Here is a 14,489-nt window from a genome sequence, read left to right as displayed (position 1 = left end):
AAAAGGCTGCTTCTAGTACATTAGAGGAAAGAAAACCAAAGGATTTAGGCCCTAAAATGTTCAGAACTTTGAGGATAAATGTTATCATGAGTTCTACACAGAACTGTAATACTGTTGGTCCTTTTTAGGCAATGCACTAAGCTTTGGGACAGCATTTTGGTCTTACTTTGCTTTCCAGAGGGGTAAAAAGTATAAACAAGATAAAGGATGCCAGTACAGAGCTGGTACCAACACAAAAACCTCCCTGCGATAAGCATTAGCTAGAGAATAGTATAATAAAACAAGAAGTTTAGTGCCTATTTTAACTCCAGTCTTCTGCAGTCAGTAAATTATCTTATTTCATGACAACAGGTCTGTTTCGTACAAGCTGGAGAGTCCTTTCTGTAAGAACTTGGGCCTTAATTGCACACCGTCCTATGAAAAACCCAGACAACTGCAGAAACACATTCAGTATGTAGATAATCCATTATTTTGTAGACTCTCATTTTCTACACACTGCTGAAGTCCAATCCCATTGTTGATTCTCTCACAGAAGTGTACCCCTGAATAATTCATCGCGAGAAAGCTACAGGTGTTAAGAGCTGACAAACTGAAACTGATGTTACTGCAGAGAGCCCAGTGTGCATGTGGGGATGTGACCCAAGACCTCAGGAGAATGGCCATATTCTTGCTGCTGACTGCTTTAAACTGCAACACACTAAAAGCTGACTTTAACCCCTTGTGAAGTGAAGGGAGGGAAACTCCCATCCAATGGCAGGTAGGGTGTTGTTTCCTGACCATTCTGCATGGCAGTGATTAACATGCATATTCTGTCACCAGACTTTCACATTCTGAGAGATCTGCTTATAGTCCAGTTCAGGTACTGAAAAAGCAGCAGCCGTTAAAATGATGAAAGTGAAGGTATTACATCTACATCCAAAAGCACTCCAGACTCAAATCTGCCTCACAGTTGAGAACAGTAAAGAAAAACAGATTTACTGCGTAACATAGGGGTCTTATATCGAGACAGCATAAAACAACAAGGAGGGCATAGAATGTTTCTGGTCAAGTGTAACACAAGTTTCTCCTAAATGCAGCCTCAGATCCACATATTTCAGACTTTCTTCCCGTGTGACCAAGTTCAAACCCATAACGGAGCATGTTTTTTTATTCCAAGTTCTCTCTACTTGGAGGTGGATATTCTGAGACTACATACGACTAGCAGAGTCAGCTGAACACCCTCAAACTGTTAAAGACATGTCTAGCCACCATGATGACCTCTATTCAAGAATTAAAACATAAACCAGGTCCAGTAACTCTCTAAAGATCAATTAGATATACTTGCACAAACCTTAAGTCCCATGTATTGTTTGATTAGATTATGGGAGCCATAGTCTAAGTAGCTGATATCTTTGCCCTTTCTTTGTACTTCGCAAAACTGGCAGGTTTACCTAACAGATTTCCTCAAACCCACTAAATATCACTAAGCACATGAATTATATATTTTCTGCTTAACCTTGTTTAGCATATTTGGAGACAGGTATAAACAAGAATGGAAATAAGTAGATGTTGCACTTTTTGAACTGCACAAGAATAAAGCAAAACTTGAAGGAGACAGAATTTAACCAGACCTTTTATTTACATCTGAAAGTCTGGGAACCAGCAAATTGAGGCAAAAAAACTTCATGTAGTTTAAAAAAAACAAGTGTTTCAAGACAGAGGAATTCTTTTGCTGGGAAGCAGAAAATATTATAACAAAAGCAAGGAAGAGTTAACTGTAAGAAATGTGTTTTTTACCATAGAATCAGAATTCCTACAATGCAAGATCTCTAGTACCGCCTCCTGCTCAGAGCATGTCCAGTTACATACTCAGGCCTACACCCCACAAGGATGCATTCTTCAGAGAATTATAATATCTATTTTCAAAGCCAAAGCAATTGTTACGAAACATAACTGGAACACACAGGCAAAGAAAGACTGGGCTGGTCAAAGTGAAACAATCTGCTTTGTTTATAATTAATCAAGTGTGTTGGGCTGGCATGTACAAAGCTTTAGTTCAGTTTTAAACAGTACTAACTGTAACTACTTTATTAATAAGCTGCAATTTAACACCTGCTGTTTGATCATGGGCCCAGAAACGGCAAAAGGGTGCCAAGAGAGACAAAGAATGATTGTTTTCAGTCCTGAAAGGGAAGTTTCAACAATTTGGAAGTGACAACATTTAGGTTTGCTGCAGTAAACATGCTTGTGTGGTCAACTGAAACTGCTGATTCACTGCCATTCCCCTAGTCTTCTTTCAGGAAATACACAGTTTTCAGCAATAAGTGCACTTGGCAAATTTATTAACATCAAATGACATGCACTATCATATGTATTAGAGTTTCTGCTGATACTAGTGCTAAAATAATGGAATGTACAAGACATACCCAAGCTTAGTCTTCCTCACTGAAATTTAATTAATATTTAATTCAATTTTAAAGAAAGAACCCTCTGTTATTGACAGCAAAGGAATAATAACTTGAATAATCCATCTAATCTTTCCCTGAAAGTGCAGCTGCTTACAAAATTGACAAGTTTCAGTATCACCATCATACTGCACATCAGGGCAAGTAATTCTTATCAGCTGAGCATTCTCAAGTGTATTTGTTCGCTTAAAAAAACAATTTTACAGTAATACACAAATCCTCACATCTTATTTCAGATTACCAAGGCAGTAGAAAGATGGACACCTTTCTCTATTTAACCCTCCATTCCCCCAGTTTTCTGATGTCTGTGTTCATACCAAGCAATATGGGATATTTAACAGTAGTAGTTAAATATTAAACCTGTTTCTTCTCACCTACTATATAAAATAGGTGTGCTTAAGAGCAGGACTTTCTTTTCCTCTGCAGTCAGTCTATGCACAGATATTAAAATAGCAGCAAATGCATATTTTCATGCTTGATCTGTTTTCAGACAAAAAAAGGATCTTTTTGCTGATCTACAGTGAAAATTATATTGGAAAAATTACCTTAAGAGGTTCCAATAAATAGCAAGGACATTAAATTTAAAGAAGAGGATGTGTCCCAAGCCATGATGTGTTTCCAAAAGAATTCCACCAGCTCTTCGGAGCTAGGTTCTGGAGTTACCCTCTTTTTCAGGAGTTTCACTGGATAGTGATGATGTGTGTACCTCTCAAAAGAGCCAAAAAGTTACCTCCACTCAATGTCTCATTGGTACTTGTGCACTCCACCCATGCAGTTGGGCACTCCTCCCTACAGCAAGGGGATTAACCATGATCTATTAATATCACCTCATTGAGTTTCACTGCAATGAAAGCCCACTGAAGAAAAGCCACCTCCTAAGAAGTTCTTTTAGAAAGCAAAAAAACATCACCTTTGATAGACTGAGGCATACAGAGTACTCAAGACTTTTCGTTTAAGCTCTTAATGCAAGTATTTTTTGAGGTGATGAGTAGTTCTGAGTAAGCAACTTACGGTATTTGGCAAGTCCAACTTTCAACTGTTTAACCACTCGCTACCTTTACATTGCAGCTCTGCACTTTCTGTTCTTGATACCAAGAGCTTGCCCTAATTTGGAGGGGCATTTATCACCAAAGACAAGCTTGACACAGCTCTCTCAATGAACAATCCTGTTTTCAGGGAGTCCATGTAAGACATGCTACCAGTCTGCCATGGAGAACTCAGACTCCTAGAGATAACTGCATGTCATTCTGCTGGTGACAAACCTTGACATTTCTCTTTTATTAAATGAAGGTATACACTATTAAAATGATCTACCACAGTTTTTACAAAGTGAATTAATAACACTTCTGAGTTTTCTACTGGAATCCCACTTGTTTACAGCAATGAGACTGGCTATTTACTGCACAGCCAGCTGCAAGTTGACTCTTCTAGAGTTCTGGTCACCTCAAGACCAAGCATTAATCTTGAGACCATGTCTACCTTAGCCACATACATCATTCTTCATCAAATAGAACTGCAAAAATGTTGACTGACATACTCAACAGCTTAGTGGAGCAGTAGTGTCACAATATTTGATATTATTCTTACACATTATTTGATACTGAGTTAGCACTTTTGCAAGTGTTTTCCTTCACACAGTATTGTATCCAAAAGGCAACACTCTGCTAATTTGCAATTTGAACTGTAATTTTCAGGCATCCATTAGCTATTTCAGAACACCCTGGTTCACCAGCCTGGCTATGCAGTTGACTTACCTTTCTATGCATTTGAATCTTGAATCAACTAGTATATTCAGCTAATTTAAGGGAAAGATAGGAGTAAGCCATCTCAAGTAAGTTCACTACCTTTTGGGGGCAGGGGCTTGAGAGGAGAGTTCAAGACCTCTACTAAGACTCTGAAGACTTAGTGTCAATGCTCTGACCAGATGGGAGAGAACACTTTATAGTTAGGAACATATAGGTGATCACAGCTGTCATGGATACAAAGACATAAAATTATCCTAAGTGCACATCTATGTACAGCTTCAGACTCTGATAAGCAGCTCCCAACAGAGCAACATGCAAGCTCAGTTGTGAACTGAGATAGATTAGATTACTTAGCAGTTTCTTCATGTAGACAGTCCCCATACTTTACAAAGTAGAGATGCAGTATCACTTAAGAAACCAAACCAAACCCACACAATAATTATTACTTGGAGCAGGAGCTGGAAAAACTGAAGTTGACAGAAGACCAGCACAAAGTTGACACTTATATACACAAGCAAAAAGTGGAATTAGAAGTTTACTTGGTTATAGGAAATACTGTGCTGTACACACACAGGACAGGTAATGATCTGCAGATAGTGGTAGAGATGAATCAAATTTAGTGGTTTGCAAGCTGAATAAGTTAAAAAAACTCAGTGTAGTAAAATGGTAGCATACAAGATCCACAAACTAATCCTGCATTCTAAACAACACATAGAATCCTAGTGAGAATACTGACTCCTATTCTGGTGCTATACTTCACAGAAAGATGGAGACTGAGTTCAGAGGACAGCCATGCAAGGTATCAGAAAGCTGTAAAAACATCCACATGAACAAAAATCCAGGAATGGGGAACTGTTCTAACAGAAAAAGACAAGAAATGTTAAATGTTTCAAACATGAACGAATCAATCTCTCTAGATTTACTGTAAGGCTACTTAAGAAAGGAGAACTCATGTTTTATGAAGCTGGCAAGAAATCCCTTTGATGGTAGAAACAGGCTAAAGTGATTCCACAAGCCCTCACTGTTACAACACTTCCCAATCCAACTTATAGTGAAACATAGCACCTAGTGAGGATGAGTTTAATTCATATTAGAGGAAGAATTACAATTAACTTTATGACTCTTCCTTCAGGACAGTACTTCAGTTTATTTCTTTGCTGATCTCTATACCATTCAGACGTCACTGAAGAGCAAAAAGAAAAAGACAGTATTCATGACTGAAAGACAAATGAATTTGAAAAGTTGGACAGGGCGCTAAGACTTGAGACACAGATACAGCCTTCTTCTATGTACTTCCCACTTTACCTAAGGTTCTGGTCAAAATCCAAAATAAATAAGCTTATTACTGCCAGGTTCAGAAGCTTGTGCTTGAACATATTTCATTGTTTAGTTATCCAGAAGCAGTTTTGCAAACACTTCAAATTCAGCTTTGCTGGGAGATGTCAAATGTGAATACACAATAACTTAAGTTACATATTTAACATCAACACACAACAGTGACAGAAATAGCAACAAAAATACATCTAAGTTCCTGCATAAGCTTGAGCAACAGTTCATGACTTTTAAGTTTCAAACTAGCTCAGGGTTGTTTTGTAATACCTTTAAGCATGTCTCTGCCTCTCATCAGTGACTTGCCTATACCTTTCACTCTTTTAAACAGGTAAACAGGCTTTTAAAACAGCTTTTTACAAGTTAAAATGGGTATATGAATGCTGTCCTATAGCCTCCTCAGGCAAGCTGCACTGCTGCTGCAAGCCAGAGCCTCACAATGTCACAGTGAGAGTTGGTCATTAGCTTCCAGAGCAAAACTCATTACCACAAAAACAGTAAGAGAGTATGCTATACAATCCATATCAGCATCAAACAGAAATATTTAGTTTATTGCACGCTGCAGAGCACCAAACAAAAGAACAAGGAAATCCGAATCAGGGTAATAGGAAACAATAGCTGACATCAAGATTATTTAAGAAACTTGTTCCAGGACAAGTTGAAAGAAGAAAGAAGAAACTTGTTAGGACAGGGATATTAACACAGGCAATAGGAGGTCTCATCACCACACCCCTACAATCCTCATTATAAACTTGATAAATGAAACCAAAGTTGAAGTCCCATATGTCCCATACGTTCCTTCATCTCCACTGTTGCTTCCACTTGTGTCAGTCTTACTTGTGAATGGGTATAGGGAGAAGTATGGCCAGAGGAACTTGTATCAGTATGAAATGCCAAAATATTAAAATATTAGGGAGCCACAGTTCTTTTCAGGCCTCAGCAATAACTGGTGAGTAAGTAAATACTTTAAAAACTACACATTATTGAAACAGCTCAACTCCAGGACAGGAAGTAGAGTGAGAAATGGCAATAAACACTTCCTGTTGCTCCCTCCTATATGATGAATCTGAAGTCACACTACTGGAAAGTTTTTATTTTAAAATAATTAATAAGACTGTATTTATAATTAACATTCACTCATCAATATTAGAATATTTACTACTGCTAGAAATTGACAGTGACTAGCTGTCAACTATATAGTAAACTGATTAAAAAAATTGTAAAGATTGCCACATCAAAATAGACTTCTGAAGACTATTTGCAGCATTTCAATATGCACTTAAATACATACTACACAAACATCTAAACTACTTGGTCCAGCAGCTCCTCAGTGGTCTACCAGAAAGTAGGAATGTTAAATTTAATGTACAAAAGTATTTACTGATGGCAGAAATTTATACTTCTCATTTAGTATCTACTTTAAAAGTTTGTTACATTAGTATTCTGAGTCAAAATGTTTCTGTATAATTTCTCTGCATATACTATTCATTTTAAATTATCTTATTAATTTCAGTCCAGACTGGCAATAGATTTGGAGTGATTTATTTGCATGCCTTTATTGCCATTATTGGTATATTAAATCCATTCTAGGGCAGGATTAGAAATGTGTACAAAAGGAGAAAACTACCCTGTCTTCACAGAATGTTAGAGCTCTACTTACAATTGCTGAAAGCCTCTGGACAAGTTAAACATGTACTACCTTTCTGTACTGTCTCCTTCTTGTTGATAACCCAAGCTCATTATTTCATTAATTGAAACTCTGATATTGGTTTCTGGCCAGATCAATGGGTCTGATTTTTTTGCTCTGCCATCCACTGCTAATAAAATCTTACTATAAATAAGTTACCTCTATTTACATATTTCAATGTTTTCTTAGAACTGCTAAATAAAAATAATCTCATAGTTCAATATTTACATACAGTATGCAAACAAAAGCTTGAATTTAAGTACGGTTAATGTCAAATTTCTTAAGGCATTTATAGGTTGAAGGACCAGGCAGATGCACTTGGATCTCAGTCTGAAGGTGACATATTCCAATTACAAAACAAAAACTAGGAACTGAGAAACTCTGGGTGCTTTTAATCAAGTCTGAAGTGAAATATAAGACTTCCTCTGAGTGTAACAAAAGTTACTCATAAATAACCTCTTATACTTACGTTCATTAGAGAAAAAACACGAAGATAGAAATCAATTTTAATTTATAAATACTTAACATTTACTGCAATATTTCACCTGAAGTTCTTCACCCTCTTTATCAAGAAGCTGATTCGTATCACCAACAGATTTAAGCAATCTAACATTAACCCAACCATTCAGAACAGGAACAGCTACAGCAGGTAGCGAGGGGGTCCCTTAGCTCTGGGTAGATTACTTAGCTCTGTGGGTTACTTTGTTATTAAGATGCACCTCAGGTGCACAACCTTTGGGTGCTCTGTTTTCATCTGCTGGGACTTTTGCTTTTGAATGGTTTTGAACTCGTGTTAGACTAGCAAAAGCCCACTTCTACCCTGTGTCCTCTCCACCTGGCTGCCCTTCCTGCCTTCAGCATCACAATTACTGTTACTAGCAATACTTTTCAACATGCACATTCAGTAATTCTTTTAGAACAGTACACCGACAAGGGACAATTACCATAACAGTGGTATTTTCAGATTACCGTAACAGTGAAATTAATGGTTCTTAACACTTTATAGATAAGGTAATTGCTAGCTTTTTTAGGTTACTTGAAAAATAGGGACTCCAATTTATGTGGTTGACAAGAATTTTCTGAAAGTTTCAGGCTGATGATGTTTTTGAGTTTTGAATTTTCTCACAATAATATCCTGAAGTGACCTTATTGACTGCAGTGAAAATTATGCACTTTAAAGTTTGCTCTGCAGTTTTCTAAATTTACTGATGAACTAAGATCAACAGTCAGAAAATAACCACCTCACAACTAAGTCTCTCAATTCTAGGTTACTTGTTTGAAAATGTATCAGTGTTTAACAAATTAATCAACTGCTTTAATAATTACTTAACTCTTTCTTAAATTTGAATTTAGCAGGCTGTCAAATTCAGTGTTTTGGGGTTTTCCCACAATTTAAACTAGATCTGCACTTAACACAAAAATGCATCTTACTTGGTTTGACAACTATTTTAAGAAACAAGTTATAGTATACAAATAATTGCACAAAATTAGAATTACTTAAAAGCTGAACTATCTTAGACCCCAAGGTTACCATGTCTCCTTCCCCCATTTATGGAAAAAGTGCTAAGTAACGAGATATAAGTTCTACTCTTCTTGATGCTTCTGTATAACCCTACTATAACTAGCTAACTCCTTCCACAGTGTCCAATCAAGTGTGAAAACAATAAAGCAGTAGCCATTCCTTCAAGGAAAATTTTTACTGAGTGAGACACACCACTTTAATTTAAGGGGGACAGATCCCTTCATCCCCATAAAAGGGACTTATGTCAATTAGGTTTGGAAAACAGCACCTCATGCCTTTCACAGACAAACTTTGAGATTCATGCCTCCTGCTCTAGATATAAACACCTCAAACATCATCACTTCAAAATGAAATAGAAAATCTACCTACTCCCTTACATGCCAACTTGTTGGATATCTAGGTACTCTGCTGAAAAATTACCTTTTCCAGTCTGAAACAGCAAAATCAGATATTGTACGAAGTTCAAGAAGATTTATTTTGGTTTGACAAACAGAAGATTTTGCAAATATAAGACCAAAAAAACTATCAAACTATATTGCTGAAGAGCTACAAAGTCAATAAGGAGAACATTAAGCGTCTGTGTGCAGAAAATAAAAATTATGATGGAACAAAATGGGACAAACTTAAACTGATGCAAAATTTCTCAAAATATTAATTTCTAAATAAATTCTCATCAAGTTCTCAACTTCGGGTGGTAGATTAACATTACAGGAAATCATTATCTTCATCTCAGGAGTTCAAGTTCATTTGCTCAAAATAAGTTTATTTATACAGAAGTTTCTCACAACAAACAGCAGCTCATTCTCCTCATTTTCTCACAGCACTGAACTAACAACATTTAAGCCAGTTCATGTAATATTAGGTTAGAAAATCCAGATTCCATTTATTAAAACCATGGGAGAGACCTGGAGAGGGCAGTCTTTCAAATTATTATTAAGAAGAATCACTTTCCAAATACATCAGCACTTCGGTGCTCAAGTACCATCAATGTTTTGACACCAGAGAAATGCCAGATCAATACATCTAATGAAACATTCAAGTAGAAGAATGCACTCCCAGTTACACATGAACTCCTCATTTGCCTCACTGACGGCTTCACAGTAGTTTTAGATGTACCCCTCCTCCAGTTCAGGGCAATGAATAAACATTTTGAGCTACACTTGAAACAATGTGTTAAGGATTCAGGAACCTCAATACAGGAAAAAAAAGTACAGTTGTAAACCCCCCTGCAAATTCTAATGGTTTTTATGCCTGAACATAAGCTGCTTTACATTTCTCAGCAGTCAGCTACTCATTGGTTCTGCTAAGCATGAAACTTTTCTATGTCTGCTTATACTCATATTTAACATAAAATAATTTAAAATCAGTGTTCCCTTTGTTTGGAGCACAATGAAACATAGTCAACGTTTCTATTTTTCTCACTCTGCAGGTCAACAACCTTTTGACATGCTACACTGAGTCTTACAAACACACTTTTGTTAGCAAATAGCTTAAGCAGCCTACCAGAACTACCTACCCACTCAGTAAGCAACAGAGAACTTAAAAAACAAAGTACTTTATGCAGCAGTAGACTAATGTTAAGAAAAATTACTGTTTAGTATAGGAAATAATTTCCTCTCCTGATTTTATTCAAAATATTATGTGCCATTCGAAGAACCTGTTTCTCAAACAAAACCAGTTTTTACGCAGAGGGAACTTTTGCATGAAGTTTGGTAACGTGACCAAAAAGTTCCTTCAGAAGATGTCAGAGTAAGCCAACAGAAGTCTGAACTTTTCAGTGCAATGAGATATTTTACTCATCTTCCCCTACTCTCAATCAGTTTTGAGATATAAAACTTGCATGAGCTGAAATGAATTAAAGGATGAATGAAGAGTTACTTTAAGGTTCACTTAAATGTTGTTCATACAAATTTGAACAAAAAGTGGGATTGACTTTCAGATTCAATGAAAATATTTTCTTTCAGATACTAACAAAGTTATATTGGAAAAATGTACTGTTTCTTAAATATTTTCCATTCAAACCAATATAAAAATTACAGGTTATAGCAGTAACCTCTCAATGAAAGTGCAGAAACAAGACATTTGGAGACACATTCTTTAAAAATAATCAGACTGAAGAGTGGATTGAGACACTTCTGTGTGGTGTTTAACTCTTCCAAACACCTATTTATGTAAATACAGCATTTTTCCAAGGTTTCTGGTCATAAGATTACTGTATATTTTTCTAAAATCATTAGAAGCAACAGATGCACCTCTACACCTACAACACTTACCACAAAAAAACTCCTACTGTATGATGAAGACAACAGAATATTGCACTGGAAAGATATTATTAACTCTGATATTTCTTTATATACTTTCAACTCAAGTCTAAGCTATTGTTACAAGAATGCAATAACTTCTGCTGTTGGCTTTGTCTTGATCATGATATTGATATTTAGTTGCATTATACAAAACGGATGCTTTTAAACAAACTATTACTTAAACATATTAAATGTTTTGATACATTATTTAAAAGTAATGTGCCATAGTATTTTTGACTAGAAAATTTAAGCTTACCAATAACACCAAACTGACAAAGGAAAATAGATACCTCATGATAGGGGCTGAGCACTAACACAGGTAAAAAAATAAGTTTTAAAAAACACAAGATGTTTTTTTCAAGTAGTACATAGAAACAACTCCATATTAACACTTCCAATGGCAAACTCTGAACGACTACATTCAATAATCTATGAGCTGGTGATTCCATAAAGTTGCAGCTCAGAACTCAGCAACAGCTGAGCCTTACAGAAGGGAATAGAAAAACAGCATGAAAAAGGTTTGAGGTTGTGATGAGCAGAATTTAAGACAGGATCTGGGTTTTTTCATCACTCATTCCTACAGGGTAGCATGCAATGACACAAACTGCATTTCTGCTTTTCCAGCTTTAGGTTAAAGTTCTGCACTTCTCCAGCTAAATCATTCATAAAACCTAGTCTAAATTTTAGCCTAGGGCTATCAAGTTCCATGACTACACTAAACCATACCTGAAAGCCCCCAAGTCTATAAGCCAGTTTTTGAAATGCCAGTTCTATGGACATGCAATCCAGTAACTTCTTCAGTGTATTCTCATGATGATTTTCTCTCAGGTATTGGACTGGGAATAAATTGCAGTACTGTCTCAAGAACTCCACTGTTAACTCTGTATTTTTTCATTAGACTACAGGAAAGAATTCTGGCTTTGCAACTTGATTTCTTATGTTTTAATATTACTTCCGTATCAAAATGAAGGCAAAATGCCAAACTACAAAGGGATGAATAGTCCAAATGAGATTATTTTTTTTACAGAACCATTATCCAAAGGCAGCACTTTAAATTTAAGAACATGTACTGCTTATTGCAAGGAATGGCAAATAAATGGTGAAAACTCTTAATAACACACAGTACCTATACAGACAACACTTCAAGGTAAAAATTCATACCTACTTGGATATCTATTTCAATCTGTATTCCTGTAATACCTGTGTAACCCAAGAGGAGAGGCTGCATTGTGCTATGTATTGTAGTTTAATGCTACACCTTGGGACAGTGCTTATCTTGAACCTGAAAACATAATGGATGTTTTGTGTACTTTCTACCTGACCTAAAGGGCTTGAAGGTCAGGTATTTTCAAAATGGAATTAATTGAGTTCATTGGAAGATATACAGAACAGATCAAGACAGCTGAACCAAAATGCGGACAAAGAGTAGTGCCTTAAAAGACAGAGAGACAAAAGCCAATAATCAGATACAGTAAAAGCAGTCAATGATGAAAAAGAAGAGCCCAAAACCAGAATTATAACCTAGAGAATTGACTCCAAGACTAACAAGTTAACGTCTGGGACAGATAAGAAGCAATTCAATAATCAGGGAGAGGATGGACAAAACCTTGACAACATCACTCAAACATAATTAAAGCTTTTTTGTTTCAAGCTAGAGAGCTCAAGAAAGGCTCACAGTTGTTAGCCCACAGTAAAATCTTATCTGTGAAGAACAAGTTGGTTTCTTTGAAACAAATTTAACACAGAGCTTAAATCTTGAGCTTTACCTGTCATAAATACCGTGAGTATTTTAATGACTGTACAGGGAAGCTTAAACTCTCTGCAAGTACTATGCTTGATCTAATGAGGGGATGAGAAAGGAAATTAGGAAACAGAAAATTACATACCTTGTGTTGTTCTATTGCATCTACCCATTGTTGTCTGTGGTCTGGGTCCTGAGCCCGGAGGTACCAAACACTATCATTCACACTGATATCAAATCTGCATTCATCAAAGTCATGGGGCTGTAATAGAAGAGAGTGTAGGAGTGGCTAAAATTAGCAACATGATCAAGATTACCTCACAGGTTATTTTGACACTCAAACATTAATTAGAAAATCTGGTCTGTATTGTCTTGAATTCATTCTAGATTCTAAATTCTGTATTGTGTAGCTGTCTCAAATAATGAACATATACTCTCATAATGAAAGATGCTGATCTTCTGAAATAGAACAGCCTGTGTAATACATTCTTATTAAATAAAATTTTCGTAAATGAATTCCTCACATAGTCAGTTCCGTATTTTCAAATACTTTGAAAAAAATCCTTTAGCAAAATATCTACCATACCAGAAAATATTAATGTATATACATTTTCATTTCAAAATGGGACAGGAACTTCTAAACATTACTGCTACCAGTATTAAATTTAGATGAAATGCATACCTCATAATAAAAAATACCAGGATAGAACCATAAAAAACAACTATATCTACATGACAAGTCAGAGCAGGAATTTAAAGAAACTGTGACATGCTCTGCCTCAACTATTTTCACCATGAATATTTCACAGGTAATTGGAAGCCACATGCAATCCTTTCACACATCTCCACTCAACTGTATCTAATTTTCAGTTCACATGCCTTAAATACTAGTAAACTTTTACTAATCTATCAATAAAGCTGTTGAGGAAAGTACAGAGAAAGAAAACAATCTTATCTGCCCTGTACCCTGACACTGTCAGTTCAAAGTTACTCCTTAGCAAACATCCAACTGAGCTCAATATTCTGAGTTTGAAGACCCTTCAGTTTTGAAGGCCATTTTTAAAGACATGTAATATAGATGTAGCTGAACACTTTTTTGAAATTGATATACAAAGAAAAAATACACATGAAAATAATTGCAGGAGGCTAACATGCTCCAGGATAAAGACCAGCGACACAGCCTGAAGGACCACAAATATTGGTACCAGATGCTGAAGACAAGTCTATGCATATCAGGAATATCCTTTACAACACAAGGACCACTCTGCCAGTACGTTCGCCTTGCAAATTAAAACACTGTGAATCACTCCACAAAGAAAACCTACAAGTAAGTCTCATTTGTTGTTATGCACACCACTTCAGTTAGTGAAAAGTTTTTTCAAAGAATTTGGAAACCAGAAGCTACTTACATATTTAAAAAAAACCCCAAACCAAACCAACATCTTTCTCTTATTCTGTTTTTAATGTACTAAGGAAGAAGTATAACAGAATTCAAATTACCAAATAAAAAAAAATTATCTAGAAAGAGTTTAACAAAAGTCCGTTAAAAAACCAAACTAAGCTTAAAGCTTCATATACTTGGTCAGGCATCTGAATGTTCAATTCTAAAGAAATTTAAACTTTCCATAAGAAAAATCTCCAGCAACGGTAAGAACTGAAAATCAAGTCAAGCAACAATACCTACTAATTACCTAATCCTGACCATCTCAAGTTAATTA

At 36.0% G+C, this 14,489-nt stretch overlaps 1 protein-coding gene across 3 annotated transcripts in view; it reads right to left on the bottom strand.

The window, feature by feature from the left end:
* The window catches only part of CERT1 (ceramide transporter 1), an 86,912-nt gene that overhangs the window by 43,562 nt on the left and 28,861 nt on the right, over positions 1–14,489 (bottom strand). For all 3 annotated transcript variants that reach the window (XM_063423347.1, XM_063423348.1, XM_063423349.1), the window contains one exon: positions 12,917–13,033. In XM_063423347.1, coding sequence (XP_063279417.1) covers positions 12,917–13,033 — 117 coding nt within the window. The remainder of the gene's footprint in view (positions 1–12,916; positions 13,034–14,489) is intronic.

This window comes from Prinia subflava, chromosome Z (genome assembly GCF_021018805.1).
Source record: "Prinia subflava isolate CZ2003 ecotype Zambia chromosome Z, Cam_Psub_1.2, whole genome shotgun sequence".
Taxonomy (NCBI): Eukaryota; Metazoa; Chordata; class Aves; order Passeriformes; family Cisticolidae; genus Prinia; species Prinia subflava.
This window is presented reverse-complemented; position numbering and strand designations above follow the sequence as displayed.